The sequence below is a fragment of the Pundamilia nyererei genome, unplaced genomic scaffold (genome assembly GCF_000239375.1).
Source record: "Pundamilia nyererei isolate P.nyererei 1_Seehausen unplaced genomic scaffold, PunNye1.0 scaffold00170, whole genome shotgun sequence".
Taxonomy (NCBI): domain Eukaryota; kingdom Metazoa; phylum Chordata; class Actinopteri; order Cichliformes; family Cichlidae; genus Pundamilia; species Pundamilia nyererei.
The window spans coordinates 1,328,111-1,343,852 of record NW_005187571.1 but is presented as its reverse complement, the minus strand read 5'-3'; the positions used below and the strand labels follow the sequence as shown (position 1 = coordinate 1,343,852).

Genomic DNA, 15,742 nt, shown 5'->3' with positions numbered 1-15,742 from the left:
GTGTGACTGTCTGTCTGGGAGAGTGAGTGCGGCAGCCAGTATCAGCTAATTAAAATTTGAAAAATGGGAAATCCCAATTTAATTCATCTCCATGCCAAACGGGCGACTGGAGGTTTATCATATCACCAATACTCATAACTGATGAGGCACATGCGCAATCAGCTTTCCCCTACAGTCTAGCGCCAACTGAGCTCAATCTTTAAACCGCGAGCAGCTGCAGACTGATCATCCGTTTGTTTGAGGCTGAGTCTCATACACCGAGCTGGGCAGGAAAACTGTGCAAACTTCTGATTCTGATGACGAATCAGAAGTTCATCTGCTCTTTTTCGCACCTGAGCCGCTCTCAGTTTGACCAACACGACAAGGATGGAAAGGTGAAAGTTCGGATTTTCTAAATCAGTAGTTTTAACGTGCGGTAATCCGTACTACTGACATAAACAGGGGATGTGAGGGACAAGTTTGAAAACAGAAAAACTCATAAAAAGGAGCTCAGCGGCGAGGATGTACGCAGGTAAGAGAAATCATCCATATTTTCGCACTTTAGAGCAGATCGCGTATTTATTTACTTAAATGTCTGAGGGGAAAAGAGAGAGTTGTTAGAAACGCGGGTGTCTCAAATCTGGTTTTTAGGGGTTTTTTCTTGGCTGTTTTCTGACATGTTTGTGTAGTTACTTTGTGCAAAGAAATCGGTTTTTTTTCTTTGTTTTGAAAGTTTCTCTTGTGCATCGATTCGTGGTGCTGAAGTAACAGCTCCCCACACTTGCTCGGTGCAGTTACTCCAAAAAAAGTAAGAAAAATAAGCAACACGGATTTTTCTTTAAAAAAAATCAAAGTAGGAAATCCGTTTTTCCCCTTTTGCGTCAGCGTGTGGTGGCTCAGTGCCTGAGCGAGTGGAGGATTTGGGCTGCTGTTGCTGCCTCTGTTCCTCTTCTGCACCCACTTAATATGTTCTCAGAAGAAGGGCTGCAAGTAAATTTTACATGCAGCATGGCAGTGAGACACACATCTTATTTACCTTATTGTACAACAATAATGAATTGAAAACAGAGTCCGAAGTTATAAATCTGCCTGTTTCCCAGGTCACAAGCTGTGACAGACAGAACATGCAGCACGAACGTCCACAGCCTATATCATAACTGTCATTTTTGTTTTGCTTTTTGTCCCTGGATGTGCAGCAACATGCCAACATGCCACTTTGGTGAAAACTCAAAGCAAGTTCTAAGCAGACTGGTGCCCCTGGGCAAGATGATTTATTTGGGTCACATTTTATGTAATAGGTACAAATGTGGTGCAAGATATGATTTCATGAAACTTTTTTTTCTTTTTTTAATGCATATTTACCATTAGGTGTCCTTGAACAGCTTCTTGGCAGACAGCAGTCCTCTCACCCAGCATAAATCTTGACGAAAAAAAAGAGGATGCAAAGATAAGAGTAAGAGTTAAGGAAGCAGATGGTAGAAGCAGCTTGTTCTCTCACTCCCAAGCTTTGAACCCCACACCCTTGCCTTTAATATACATTCAAGGATTCTGCTGAGTGTACTGAAACATAAAGCACAGACAAAGAAATCCTGCTAAGCTCTCGTTTCCTTTATTCCTTGATTGTACCTCTCCTTACTATGATTTCACACACTGTTGACTTCTGTACAGTCTGGATATTTCTCCTATTCATTGAGGGGGGATTTGCACTGGTGCAAAAGATTAAAGGTAAGATTGCAATCTTTATTCTGCTCCTTTGACAAATGGACTCCTTTATACATTTCCATATTCTTCTTTAATTTGCGATGTATTTATTTATTTATTACACAAATGTGTCCATAACTGCATTTTAGATGTCAGCAGCTTTTACCCGGATAACTTTTTGTAGGTTTGAATGCCTTGTGTTGCTTGGTTTTCATAATGTGCAGATTCAGGTGCAGGGTCGAAAGCAGTTAACCCTTCTCTACGAGCGCGTCACTGTGGAAACTGGGTACGAACCACTGATGGCGGCACTTTCAGTTCCCCAAACTACCCAAATACGTACCCTCCAAACAAGGAGTGCCTCTATGTGCTGGAAGGTAACTGATGAGAAGCACACAGCCCAAGCTGAAAAACAGTTCAGATATTGGGACATATTCTTGTATTGGCTCGGATTGGCTCTGCGGGAATCCGATGCCATCGACACATATAAAACCTATTATGTACAATGCCTCATTTTCCTCTTTTGTCATTAAAGACAAAACTGTGTTATTTTAATGTATCGTTCATTAACTTCTCAACCAGTAATGATATATAAAGAACATACGAGACAGAGTAGCATCTGAAAGGAGCAAACGTGTCTTTCTTGTTGCCGTTTTTATAGCGTTTTGTATTCCTGAATCGGCTCTGACAGTAAAAAAGTGCCAATTGTTCCCCAGCCCTGCCTCGCCAGAGAATAGAGCTGATGTTTGACGAAGTCTTCCACATCGAGGCGTCGTTCGAATGTCGCTTCGACCACATCGAAGTGCGGGACGGTCCCTTTAGTTTCTCCCCGCTCATCAATCGCTTCTGCGGCTCAGCCAGTCCTGGACTCATCCTGTCCAGCGGACGCTTCATGTGGATCCGCTTCTTCAGTGATGAAGAGCTGGAGGGGACTGGCTTCCAGGTCCAGTACAGCTTTGCTGCAGGTGACTAAAATGCAGAGTGGTGGATGTGCCATTTTCACACTGCTCAAAAAACAAATAGCCTTTCCGGACCAGTGATTCTGTGCTCTTCTTATTTCTCACCCCGAAGATCCTGAATTTCATCTGCATGTGGGAGGACTTTTAAACCCCATCCCAGGTAGTGCAACAGCATGTATAAGAAAACCCATGCAGCTTCAGGTGTACATCTTTAGACTGCCATGTGAAATAAAGTTGTTACTTTCCATCTGATCACATGTCCTCCTTTTTGCTTCCACTTTATTTCTTGCCAACTGTCGTCTCTGGGTCAGATTGTCAGTTTGAGCTGTCTGGAGCTGACGGTGTAATCCGTTCAAGTCAGGTGGACGAAGAGTCCAAAGTGAAGCCAGACCAGGCAGTGGACTGCATCTGGACTATACGTGCCCCAACAAAGAACAGGGTAAGATATTGAAATGACATCGTTAAATTTGCATTTATACATCCAGTTCTCCATTTCTGCGTTTTCAACTGAGTGATAACTGAAAGTCTGTAAAAAGGAAAAGCAGAAAGAAAGGAAAATAAAGGAAAGGAGAAATATTTCTTCTCAACAAAATGAATTTAAGGAGAGGGGATATAATTCATTGGGAACAAAATGACAAACAGTACAGTGGAATGAAAGATGAGTCTGCAGCCTGCAGCTTATTTTGCTTTCTGCTTTCACCCTTCACCCTCTCCATATCTGCTGTGATGTATTTTTCTATATTCTTTACATTATTTGAAAAACAAAGCATCCCAAGCATCTTTTTTATATATCAAGCAACTACTAATCTGCAGCTTATGCATATAAATAATAAACATGTGCATCGATAATCTGACAGTCAGCTTAAGTACATCTGCAGTAAAGCTGAGTCAAAATGATTTATATCAGTGATGATTCAACTGTCTTCTGTTGGCAAACAGAAACTAGCTGAATTACAAACCCATGTTGTAAAAAGCTGTGAAATGTAAATAGGAAGGGAATGCAATGCTTTGCAAATCTCATGCTGTATGTTATTTACAAGAGAACATGTTAAATGGTAAAGAGTTTAAATATTTCATCATCTACAGTGCATTTTCAAAAGATTGAGAGAATTTGGAGAAATCTCTGTGCAAGGGACAAAGCTGAAAGCCAGAATTGGATGCTGTCATAGTTTAGCAGATTGAGGATCCAAATGCAGACTCTGACAGGCAAACCTCGATGTAGCAAGAACCAAAACTGCTAAAGTCCATTAAGAAGGCAACTGAAAGTTGGGAACACACAGGGAGAGAAACATTAACATACAGACAGAGACAAAGGGAGTCACTAAGCCTGTCTATACAAGCTGACACACTAAGGGCTAATCATGAGGGTTGGGAAGAGGTAGGAAATGAGGAACAGCTAAAGACAAATTAGAGACAACAGAAGTGAAACTAGAAATAAAACACAAAAAAAGGAAGTCACATACCTACCACAGAGATAAGACCTTAGCACACTCATATTTGACAAAGACATGAAGGTAAAGCCAGGAAAATAAACATGAAACGACTATGCTAAATCGACCCAAACCAGAAAATAAACTGAAAGGCCCAAGATACATAAAGATCAAGTTTAACAGTCAACTAAGAACCATAAAATAATAGTATTCAGTTAATAAGGCTCAAACTCTGGAACATGACAGATGCCCATAATCTTCAGGCTCTCAGATGGCACTGCATTAAAAACAGGTGTGAGTCTGCCATGTAAATAACTGCATGAGCTCCAAAATCACTGTCTGTGAACACAGTTTGGCAAATCAAAATTTCAAACTATTTTTTTGGAAAACTTGGGCGCTGCTTTCTCTGGACTAAGGAGGAGAGGGACCATCTGTCTTGTTATGAGCGCAGACTTAAAAAGCATGAATCTTTGATGGTATGGAAGTGAAATAATACCTATGGAAGTGGCTGTAAAGGTACCATGTAGATGATATCTTTTTCAGATAAGGCCTTCTATATTTCAGCAAGACAAAACTAAATGTACTGCACGCATATGTCAACATCATAGCTTTGTAGCAGAATTTCTCGGATGCCAAACCGGCCTGTCTGCAGCAGAGACTTTTCATTAAATCAAAACATTTGAATCATTAAGCAAAAGCTACAACAAAGAATGCCCAGGACTGCTGAGCAGCTAGAATCCTACATCAGGCATGAACAGAACAACATTCCTCTCTTAAAAGTCCAGCAGCTGATCCTGCGCTTCCTAGGACGGCGATCTTTTGGACAAAGATCTCAGATGTTGTTCCTGAGATCTGCTGGAGGCACTCATCCCGTATGGGGGTACCACTGTTGCCTTCACCCTTCACGTCTTCTTGAGCTCCTCTCTCAGCCCGTGGTACTTCTCGAGCTTCTCGCGTACCTTTTTCCTGATGTTGTTATCACTCGATAGAGCTACATCTATCACTACAGCTGTCACTACTATGTCTGGTTGGTTAGACATCACCAGTTTGTCTGCCTGCATCTGGAAGTCCCACGGGATCTTAGCTCGGTCATCCTCAACCTCCCTAGGGGGCATATCTCATTTTGACCTCAGGACTTCCAGGCCACTTCCAGGCCCTGTAGACTACAACAGCCACTTGGTGATAGCGTTCCACGTATGTCCTTGCCTGCTAGCTCCAGCATGCAGCTGGGGTCTTGCCTGGTGTGGTAGACCCCAACCTCTATGGAAATGGCAGGGATATTATTCCCAGTTTAAACAGTTGACCTGTTTTTCATGTTTATGGGATTTTACAAATCATTGGATTCATTTTTTATACAGCATCCCGACTTTTTTGGAATCAGGTTGTGTGTGAAAAATGAAAAGTGTACACTGTTTCCCTCTCCATTACTCATTCCAGATTTACCTGCGATTTTTGGAATACCAGATGGAAAACTCCAATGAATGTAAGAAGAACTTTGTGGCTGTTTATGATGGCAGTAATGCCATTGAGGATCTAAAGGTAATTCTTTGCATAACATCATAAATATTACTCTGTCTCTGCCTGACGCACTAAGTTTGTTGCGCATTACATTGCACTATGCTTTCAGGTCTGAGGTTCTTCTTCTGCTACAGGATTTTTCTTTCTTTCTTTGCCATACATGCTCCTTTTTAATGCCATATTTAAATCACAAATATGTAGCAACTGTTCTACAGACCTTGGCCTCATTGAGTCCGCACATCAACATCCATAAAAGAAAGTGGTGTGTGGTTTCTTGCAGGCCAAGTTTTGTAGTACAGTAGCTAATGACATCATGCTGGACACTGGTGTGGGAGTAGTGAGGATGTGGGCTGATGAGACAAGCCGTCTCAGCCGCTTCCGGATGCTGTTCACATCTTTTGCTGACCGTGAGTGTCTCCTTCAGATTATTCTTTCCCCCCTGCCCATCATTTTGCTTTTTCAGCTGCGATGGGAAAGTACATGTATTAAAGATACGGTGCATATTTTGGTGGTTACTTTTAATCACTGCACCTTATATAGTAAGTCTTAACAATAGGAAATAATAATAGTTCTGATAAGCATTTTATAGTTGGATCTCTGATAAGGACATGCCACATTCTTTCTGCTTGTAGCTTTCGATGCTTTGTCAGGTTGTACACATACTTCATATACACTTGTGTTTGTGTTTTAGCACCCTGTATGAGCGGTGCGTTCTTTTGCCACACTAACATGTGCATCAACACTTCTCTGGTGTGCAACGGCATACAAAACTGTGTCTTTCCTTGGGACGAAAGCAACTGCAAAGGTACCTCGATTCTGCTGAAGCCCTTTGGCAGAAATGCTTTCTTTGGTCTGCTGTGATGTGTTATGCTGTGTAATTCTGTCATGCTTTGCGAAATGATGGATGTCATGTCTGCCTTTGTTGTGTCACATTGAGTCTCCTTGAGGATCATTATGAAACACACACACCGGCTGCAGCAACTACAGAACAGTTAATATCGATGTGTTTCCACTTGGCAGGAAAAGCACAATCTCATAGTTTTGACGCGTTTCCAACTGAAAGGCCTTCAAGGCTTTTTGGCTAATAAGTGGATCTTAAGCATTTCTAGTGCTGGGATGGGTGTTTATCAGTGCCTTAGCTTTTAGTAACTGCTTTGAATTGTTCCTGGCATCCAGAGATACGAATTGTGTTGACACAGGAGGGAACAAGTAAATGACTGATGCACTCTCGGTGCCTTTGAAAGCCTCTGATATTTTTAACTCTTTATGTCGTCATTTCAATCCTCCAGAGAAAAAGAACAAAGGTCTTTTTCACCAGATCACAAAGACTCACGGGACAATAATCTGTGTGTCTACGGGGGTGGTGCTGTTACTCCTAATTGTCTCCATTCTGGTGCAAGTCAAGCAGCCACGTAAGAAGGTATTTAAGAAAATTTGTTGTCGAATTCTTCTAACATCATCCCACTAAATTTTTCTCATAGAAACTACAAATAAAATAGTGATTCCCTGTCATATTTTAAAGGTGTTGGTTCGTAAGAACAACTTGTTTCCTCGTGCTGACTTCCAGGAGGTGTTTGACCCTCCTCACTATGAACTCTTTAATCTCAGAGACAAGGTCAGTTTTATTGCTTTTACACATTATATTATTGGTACATGTTTATATCGTTTTAAAACTACTAATTTATTAACGTTGTCCTTCACAGGAGATTTCTTCAAGAGACCTTGGGGAGTTGTCAGAGGAGCTCCAGTCCCTACAAGCGCTCAGGAGGTCCTCGTCAGGATCGCGCTGCATACACGAACACCATTGTGGCTCTCTGGCCTCTATCAACTCCATTAAAGGTAGCCTAGGGGCGCAAGGCCTGGGAAGGGGATCCATGGAGCTTCCACCTTTCAGAGTAGACTTCCAAAACTCCTTGCCTCCCCTAAGAGATTTCAACAGCAGTCTGAGGAAGAAGAGCTGGCCCAGTATGAAATCAGGCCGAATACAGGGCCATCATGGTATGGGAGAGAGAGCTCTGGGGCGGCAGGACAGAGTAATGGAAGAGGAAGAAGAGGAGGAGGACGGAAGGTATGATGTGTATGTGCGGAGAGGCGGAAGCCGAAGAGGCTATGAAATAGCCCAGCAAAGATCCCTGTCCATGGACTTTTGAGGAGAAAACACAAGATCTGCGTTAGGGTAGGTAAACACTGCCTCAACTTTAGGGAGGAGCTTTTCAAATTTACAGGAAAAAGGAAAAAGAAAGAAAACCAATGGCTTGTGCAAGTACACTTTCCTTCTTCTCAGTAAGGCTGGAAAACATAGGCTCTGTTAAGGAGCAACAAGAAGATCCTCAGGCACTGCCAAATCTGCTTATATACTGAAACAGCAAACAGAGAGCTGTTATCAAGTCTCTGACACCGGTGTAAAAGTGAAACTAAAAACAAATGCTGTATAGTGTTCTTGTCTTGATGTATTTTGTTGAATACATTTAACTGTAACGCGAATAGATGTTGTGGAAGTATGTTTTGAGTCAGTGTGTAGAAGAAGTGTGATTACATTTTGAGTATTAGTGAAAAAACTACATTGGTTAAAAACAAAAAGGTAATTTCCACACCTCTGACTTAGGAAAAGTCAGCTCCGAGTTAAAGTCGGTTTTAGTTTTACTGAAGGAAAGTCTGGTTGTTCTGCAATCCCCTTTTGGGCATGTTGCACAGGTACACAGGTTGGAAATTTTACAATTATGTCACTCTTCAGTGACACATCTGACCTTAACAAAACCGGAAAACTAGGTTTCTTTTTACAATCTTTAAAAACAAATGGGTTACCAGATCTTAACACAGTGGGGGAGAAGCCAACATAGTCCTGTTAATTAGCAAGGAGGGTATTTAGGAATTAAACCATTTAATAAGAAATGAGTACTGACCTTAAAGAAAGTGTTTGAATGGAGAAAGTTAGACATGGTTCGCCTGGTTTCACAGTGGATCTAAAATGCTGTATTCCAATGTTTTCATGTGTTGTGATCTTAAACACAGTGTCTCTGAAATTCCCACAGAACCTCTTACATAACCTTGTAGCTGGCACAAACCTCATTTGGAAAGCCTTGCGGTGTAGTCAGCATACCTCTGCAGTTCATTTGTCATCCTCAAAAAAATTCACTGGACCAATAATTAATGGGGCAACATAGTTTGTCTGCATAGACATAGACAAAAGCCTGACAGTGCATTCTCAGTGCTAGTGTGTGTGCTGGTAACACAGTGTTATACAATTCTCATTTGACCTCTAAGGACAGACTTATAAACTCACGATTAAAGACTTCCAGTTAAGTTTCTATGCACTGGCTACTTTGTACACAATAAAAGCTATGATCAAACAAGTGATAGATAACATAAATGGGTCAGTCATGATAATGTACTCTGTTTTATATGCTTCCATAAGTTGACCTTGTTTGTAGGGAATATGCATTATCAGCTCCGGTACACAGTCTTTTTTTTTCTTTTTTTTATCTCAACATCCATGAATAGGCACGATATCTGGAACACCTCAGGTAATAAATGACTCCAGAGAAATAGGTCAAAAGGTACAGGAGATGTAGGATTATTGCTGTATAATAACTCTCTGTGTGACAATAGTTAAGCCTGTCTTCAAAGGTGTGTCTCATTCTTTTCTCAGTTTGATCAACGCTGGGAAAATATCTGCACTAAGGAGCTAAAGAAGTTTAAGTTGGGTTTTTTTGTCTGATTTTTTTTAGATTGTTACAAGCCCTGTGTGCTTATAGTCACCACAAATAGTTTGAAAGCCATAATCATTTGTTTGTTGTTGTTTTTTTACTACTTTTAATTCATTTATAAAAACATTTTTACTTTGTCACAGTTGGTTATGCTGATTCCTTTCAAATTAAAACCGTAATATTCTACAAACACTTTTGCTTATGCTTCATGACATCCATCTATCACCTGCAGGTGAGTGTCTGGGATGGGAAAAAAACAACAATGCTTGACCAGAACTGAACCTCAAGTTTACTTTTAGATTGCAGTACAGTAAGTCAGGTGATAACTTACATTAGAGCAGCAGGTTGGCATGCAGTTTTTCCACCATTCAGAGTATCCAGAGGCAGACAAGAAGGCTTGGGAAATGTTTATAAAAAGTGTTTACTGTAACTATGATTGGAAAGAATGACGTCTAATGTTTAGCACAGTTTTTGCCTTGTACTACAGACGATGCTGAGGAGTCAAGAATAAAAAGCACTTTATTGATCAAAATAAATAAATGTGGTAAAACATAATAACATAGAAATTAAACACAAATAGGTCTGTAATTGTAAAATAACATCTTTATAAGTCTTTAATAAAACTATACAAGCAGTTTTTTGGCCTCATTGATAAGAAAAATGCTGCCGCACTATGACTTAGTACACGTCAGCATCAGCAGCTGTAAATGAAAATATAGCAACAGCTTGTTTAAAGTCTTTGAGTTTCCTTCATCACTTTGTTCGGTGTTTTTTCATCTTCAGTCCACAAAAAAACTCCTTTCAGTCCAAAGTGTGCAGGCAGACCGGGCTCCTAAGGCCAGAATGATGTATTGCAGCACGACATGGTCCATCCATGTGTTTATAGTCCAAAGCATTAAAACGAGGTCCTCAATGACTCATCAAAAAAGGGCATGTGATTATAGGCCACCAAGGGTGTGCTCTCCCCAAGAACAGCCTCTGTGAAGTTGGGCCTTCTCCAGGCGTACACCATGCTGTTCAGGAAACCTTGTAGAGACACGCTGGCAGCCTGCAGTAAACAAAAGCAATATTTTAGCTTGCAAATCTGCCATCTGAGGACATTTTAACCTACTCATTGAAAAGCTGTAACTAAAACATACCTGTATCATATAAATACCAAATAAACTGTATTGTTCAACGTTTGTTCTCATCAACAAGGTAGATAGCAGGATGAGGAAAAGCGCTACAAGAAGAAGAAACATCAGTTTAATTTTGTCTTAAAGTTGATATTTACATTAGCTTTGTGCGTGCGTTTGTGTACCTGGTGCCCAGCAGATTAGGATGACTGTCACCATATTCCTTGAGGTAGAAATTGCTCTTTTCATTCTTCTTCTTGAACGCCCATCTCCCTCCACTGGAAAAAGCCCCTCCGGATCTCGTCTTTCATACCACTTACCAACCTTATAGTAAATAATCTGAACCACAACAGGAAAAAAAACATTTGTTTCATCAGATTACACTGGTATTTAAACTTGCTTGTTATGTTACAGCAATGTGATTGTTAGTAACTCACAGAGCAAGACACCAGCACCGGTATCACCACAATGAAAAGAAAAGCTCTGATGAAAACGTCATGGATTATCTCCTGTGGGCAAAAGAGAATTATGTATCAAAAATATGCTTATACAAAATGTAACAATGCTAAAGAGCATTATTATTCTGTTAAACAGAGACTATACGCACACACACTACAACAGAGGCCTCGATAAAAGAAAGTGTGTTAAAGGGTTTCATAAGACAGCTGTACACTCACAACATCTGAGCAGGATTCCCTCCAGACGTGCAAGAACAAAATACAACTGTGAAAAAGAGAAAATCAAAAAAGGTCAGAAACACAGGGGAACAGACCCATTTCACTGCTGTGACGTCTTTGAAAGATTTTGAAGGAGGCTGAATCTCTGGGTTGTATGCTCACCTGGTGCAGTACGTGCTATCGTTACTGAAGACCCGATTTGGCAAGCTGCTGGTAGCTGGAATCAGCAAAGTAGCTTTCATGAAAGGAGTGAGCACATATGCTAAGTAAAGTGCAAGTGGGATCAACCTGTTATATTGGGCAGAAGATAGAGAAGAAGAATTAAATTGTGCACACATGGGATACCATCTGGTGGGTTAGGTAAAAACTAAAGCATTTATTAATTCATTTATTTTTTGAAAAAGTGGTTAAAACTTACCACACAATGGCATACACAGGTATGACTATTTCTGGTCTTCGACATGTATTCTGCAAAACAAGAAAATGTCAGTGAATCTGGCTTCTGGACAAATTATGATCACCAGATGCAGCGAATGCCTCACCAGATCATCATCCGCTGGTCTTTCTCTCCATCCTTGGATCGCATTCTTTGACTTCCAGGCGTAAACGACCACCAGCAGGAATGAAATGAAATAAAATGTCTGGAACAAAGCACAAAGAACAACGCAAAATGTGACAGTTTTACCAATAAAGTAATTTTAGACCAAACATTAATATTTACCTTAGAGTAAATGTCAGTTAAATATAATTTATGTGAATACTGATGAGCTCTGGTTCTCAGAGAACAACTTTATACTTGAAGATTTCTCAGTTGGTTATGCTGATTCTTAGGACCAGTGTCCGACAAACGTGCAAGAGGACCTTTATCTTTACGAGGACGATCTTTATGAAGCAACGTGAGGACATTTTATTATTTGATTTTACATCTGCTGCTTGTAAAATGAAATGAGATATTTTTTTCTTTTTTTAAACATGCTTCTTTGTATAAGAAGGATATGAAGTATAAATACAGCTATTTATTTAAATGTAAATGTAAGGTACAGTAAACCTCTGCTGACATACCTGCAGACATAAAAATGAGATGCTACATTAGCTGAATTTTAAAATGTAGGGCCATATAAAAATGATTTAATACCATGCTCCTTTAGGATTTGCAGTGGATGTTTGTTATCTTATAGCAGGGGTCCCCAACTCCAGGCCTCGAGGGCCAGTGTCCTGCAGGTTTAGATCTCACCCTGGGTCTACACACCTGAATCAAATGATTAGTTCATTACCAGGCTCTGGACAACTGCAAGACATGTTTAGGAGGTAATTTAGCCATTTGAATCAGCTGTGTTGGCTCACGGATAATCTAAAAACTGCAGGACCCCGGCCCTCGAGGCCTGGAGTTGGGGACCCCTGTCTATATATTATAGCATGTAAACTAAATTTGGAATTTAATGAGTCTGTTGAAGTGCATAAAGACTCTGAACCCCAAAATAAGGTAACCTTAAGTTAGGAACCGGTTCAGTTCATTTTTTTTCTTTCTTTTTTTATATTGAACTCTTAAAAAGGTTAAATATTTTCCATATCTGCATTTTGAAAGAATTCCACAATCTGAGCTAGAGGAATTTGAGAGTTTGGTCCTACAATACATTCTTTTCTTTTCTTTCCTTTTTCTGTTGCTTTTATGTACAATCAATATCTACTGTCCTTAATGCTTATCAATCTAAATTCTAACGAGAACTCAAAAGACTTTAGTCAACCGAGTTCACAATGGACGTTGCCAGTTAGAAATTTATGCTGAGAACAACTGTTATGAAAAGCATGTGGAGCTCCTCCTCTCAGCCTGAGGGATGAATGTGGACATGTTTGCATAACAGGGAACGTGACACAGCAAAACTGCTCACTATGTCATTTTATAGAGGCAATATAAGGAACACGTGTTTTTGATTTACTTTACTGCTTGAACTACGTGATATGTCCTCGGTGCCTTTAGAAAACGTTATATTATTAGACAATAATCTGATTTTATTTACTCTGTAAAGGTTGATTGTTATAGCAGGAAGTACCAAAAGGAATGTGAAACCACCTAAACTTTGCCAACCTGTTTAAGATTAAACTACTCCCCCACCAAAACGCAATCCTGTCAATGATTTATTTGCGGTGGTAAAAGCCCGATCAAACAATGAAATAAACTATTGCTCACCAGTGACAGCGGCAGGCCGTATTGGCAGATGACTATACTGTTGTCAAACGGTATTTTGTTCATGACACTCGTGGACATCAAGATCAGAGCAGCTAGGAGGTCGGCGAGAGCAAGCTGCACCAGGAGGTGTACCTGCAAAACAGTACGCATGAAGGCTTGTGCAGTGTTGACAAACTACATAGTTCCTTATGCACAGTAATAATTAATTTCATTAAATAATCCATTAGTAATGCATACACCTAGACTCACCTGCTCTTTTAGATGCTGCCATCTTGCTATGGAAACCACCAGGACGGAGAAACTCCCAATCACACTGACGTTAATAAGAAATATGTAAACTATTAAATGACCGCAGGTCATTTGAAGGAAAAGTTTAAAAGAAATGAACAACTAACATTGTGCCAAACCACAGTTCACCCAAATACTGCTCAGGTTACATTAACTTTTCATACCCTTTATTCAGGTAATACCACTATTATTCAAGCATTCTGTGGCAAGCAGAAGTCTTACAATGAAAATGTTACTTAGCTAAGAAGTATTGTAACAATGTACTCACTATTAGTATTAGTATTAAAAGACATCAACAGCCCTGAAAAGTGACACCGTTGCATTAATGCATATAATTATTATTAGTACTCATGCAAGATCAGGATTTTCTTGCTGCATTAACTTAAATTATAGCTAATCTTAACTACTCTGGGTAAATATAGGTAATGCTTAGATTTTTAAATTTATTAAAACTTGTTAAAATTATGAAAAGGAAAAGCAGCAGCTGTCACAATTGTAATGCCAACATCTTTTGTTGTTGTTTGTTTTTTTTTATATGAAAGATAACTCAAAATATCAGCAAAATGATTCCCATTAAATTTTCTGCAGCAAATGGGTGAACTTATGATTTTATAAAGTAACTAAAGCTGATAAATGCAGATAAATAAAAAAGTTCAATATTTGCCTTTTGAGAGGTGGAGTAGAAATAGAAAGTGGCAAGAAAAGACTAAAGTACGATATCTCAGTTTAGTGATAGTGATAGACTAAATTTGCTTACATCACAAAGCATGATGGCTTTTTTTTGGGGGGGGGGGGGTAAACAGACATGTTGCCACATGTCTTAGACATATGGCACCATGTCAACAACAACAATTACAAACTATGTAATTCATTTAAAAAGTTCCTCTCTCCCTTATTCTTGCTTTGCTTTTGTCAAGAAACAAAAAGAAACACAAAAACTCTTCAACAAAGGGTTAGGAGTATCATTGATCTTTAAGGAAGTGTTTAAATTACAGGTATCATCTACACTAAATAACCTAAAACTCAAACATATCAAACAGTGACGATGGATTATGTAAGATAACTGAGAGAATTCAAAGAGAAAGTCCCTGAAATCTCTGCATGGTGCCCTGCTGGTCTCAGTTGATTTTTTTTTTTAAATTAGAAACTGTCATAAAGGTAATAACATGCAAAATAAAGTTTCTTGTGTTTGCTATGATCATATTTATGATGATAATAATATGAGGAAGTGCATAGGAGTACCTGGGAGTGAGTAAAACTATGTACACCGTAGAGAGGACATCGATCTGAAAGCAAAATTTGGAAATGCCTGAGTCATTTCAGTAAGATTTTATTATACAGTTCTTTTTTCAAAAAAAAAAAAATGATTAAAGCCCATTAAAAACAATGAATGTAGTGCCTACCTGAGCTCCACTCAGCAAAGTATTTAACTCCATCCTGAGAAGTAAAAAGTCACATTCGGCATGTGCACAGCTCCATAACCTGCTCTCATTACAGGCCAATGAAAATGTGACTTCTTTGTGTATAGAGTGCATCTATAAAAAGGTGCACCTTGTCACATGTTGTGACTCCGCCTGCTTGACTCAGTGCATGTGTGTGTTTGTGACAATACTTGGTAATCCCCAGGTAGAGTGGAATTAGTTTGCGCCTTACTTGATGCCTTCCAAGATAATGACCCATTTAGAAGATATAGTAAGACAATGAAACTGGAGTTTCTCTGTACTGTTTGGGGTTTTGCCCTCTTCTGATTACTGCAAACTAAGAAAATAATAGAGGAAGTCTGAGAAAAGTTTTGCATCCCTAACATTCTTCAGTAAAGGTGTCATGTCTTAGTCTAGTATAAAATGAAAGCATACAGCAGATCAAATATTTTTAAGGTTTTCATGGAAACCTAAATCCTAATCTTATTGACTTAGTCCACAGCTGAAAACACATGTGCAATAAAAAAAAAAGAATACTGATAATAAAAAAATATTCTAACTATTTCGTTTTTCTTTCACTTGTATTCTGGGTTATTGACTTTTTGTAAGATGCAGTGCTGACTAATCAGTGTGTCTTGCTTCTTTTTTCTGGAAGCCATAGCCTGAATATGTAGTACATCCTACCCTGTTTAAGTATCACATGGTTTAATAACACAGTTTGTTCTCACACTTTGTTATCTAACACAGTATATTTATAGTAAA

The 15,742-nt window shown here is 39.3% G+C and overlaps 2 protein-coding genes across 3 annotated transcripts; one reads left to right on the top strand and one right to left on the bottom strand.

Annotated features, from left to right (window-relative positions):
- The first annotated feature begins 458 nt into the window (after positions 1–458).
- Positions 459–8,494, top strand: neto2b (neuropilin (NRP) and tolloid (TLL)-like 2b). 2 transcript variants are annotated; one of them, XM_005745991.2, is made up of 12 exons: positions 459–511; positions 1,348–1,704; positions 1,905–2,054; positions 2,394–2,642; positions 2,749–2,796; positions 2,948–3,075; positions 5,504–5,605; positions 5,865–5,991; positions 6,276–6,389; positions 6,874–7,004; positions 7,107–7,199; positions 7,288–8,494. In XM_005745991.2, the coding sequence occupies exons 2-12, from the start codon at positions 1,617–1,619 to the stop codon at positions 7,732–7,734; spliced, it is 1,677 nt and encodes a 558-aa protein (XP_005746048.1). In that variant the 5' UTR covers positions 459–511; positions 1,348–1,616; the 3' UTR covers positions 7,735–8,494. The 2 variants fall into 2 exon arrangements, with proteins under 2 accessions (XP_005746048.1, XP_013769530.1); XM_013914076.1 differs by having other exon boundaries at positions 460–511; positions 1,648–1,704.
- A 1,516-nt stretch (positions 8,495–10,010) lies between these two features.
- LOC102203579 (uncharacterized) lies at positions 10,011–15,014 on the bottom strand. The gene is made up of 12 exons (XM_005746003.1): positions 14,963–15,014; positions 14,802–14,845; positions 13,521–13,584; positions 13,272–13,403; positions 11,626–11,724; positions 11,502–11,551; positions 11,246–11,371; positions 11,084–11,129; positions 10,844–10,915; positions 10,592–10,745; positions 10,431–10,513; positions 10,011–10,339 (listed from the first exon to the last, which is right to left on the bottom strand). Exons 1-12 carry the CDS (start codon positions 14,993–14,995, stop codon positions 10,187–10,189), a joined length of 1,056 nt encoding a protein of 351 aa, XP_005746060.1. The 5' UTR covers positions 14,996–15,014; the 3' UTR covers positions 10,011–10,186.
- Positions 15,015–15,742: the final 728 nt, after the last annotated feature.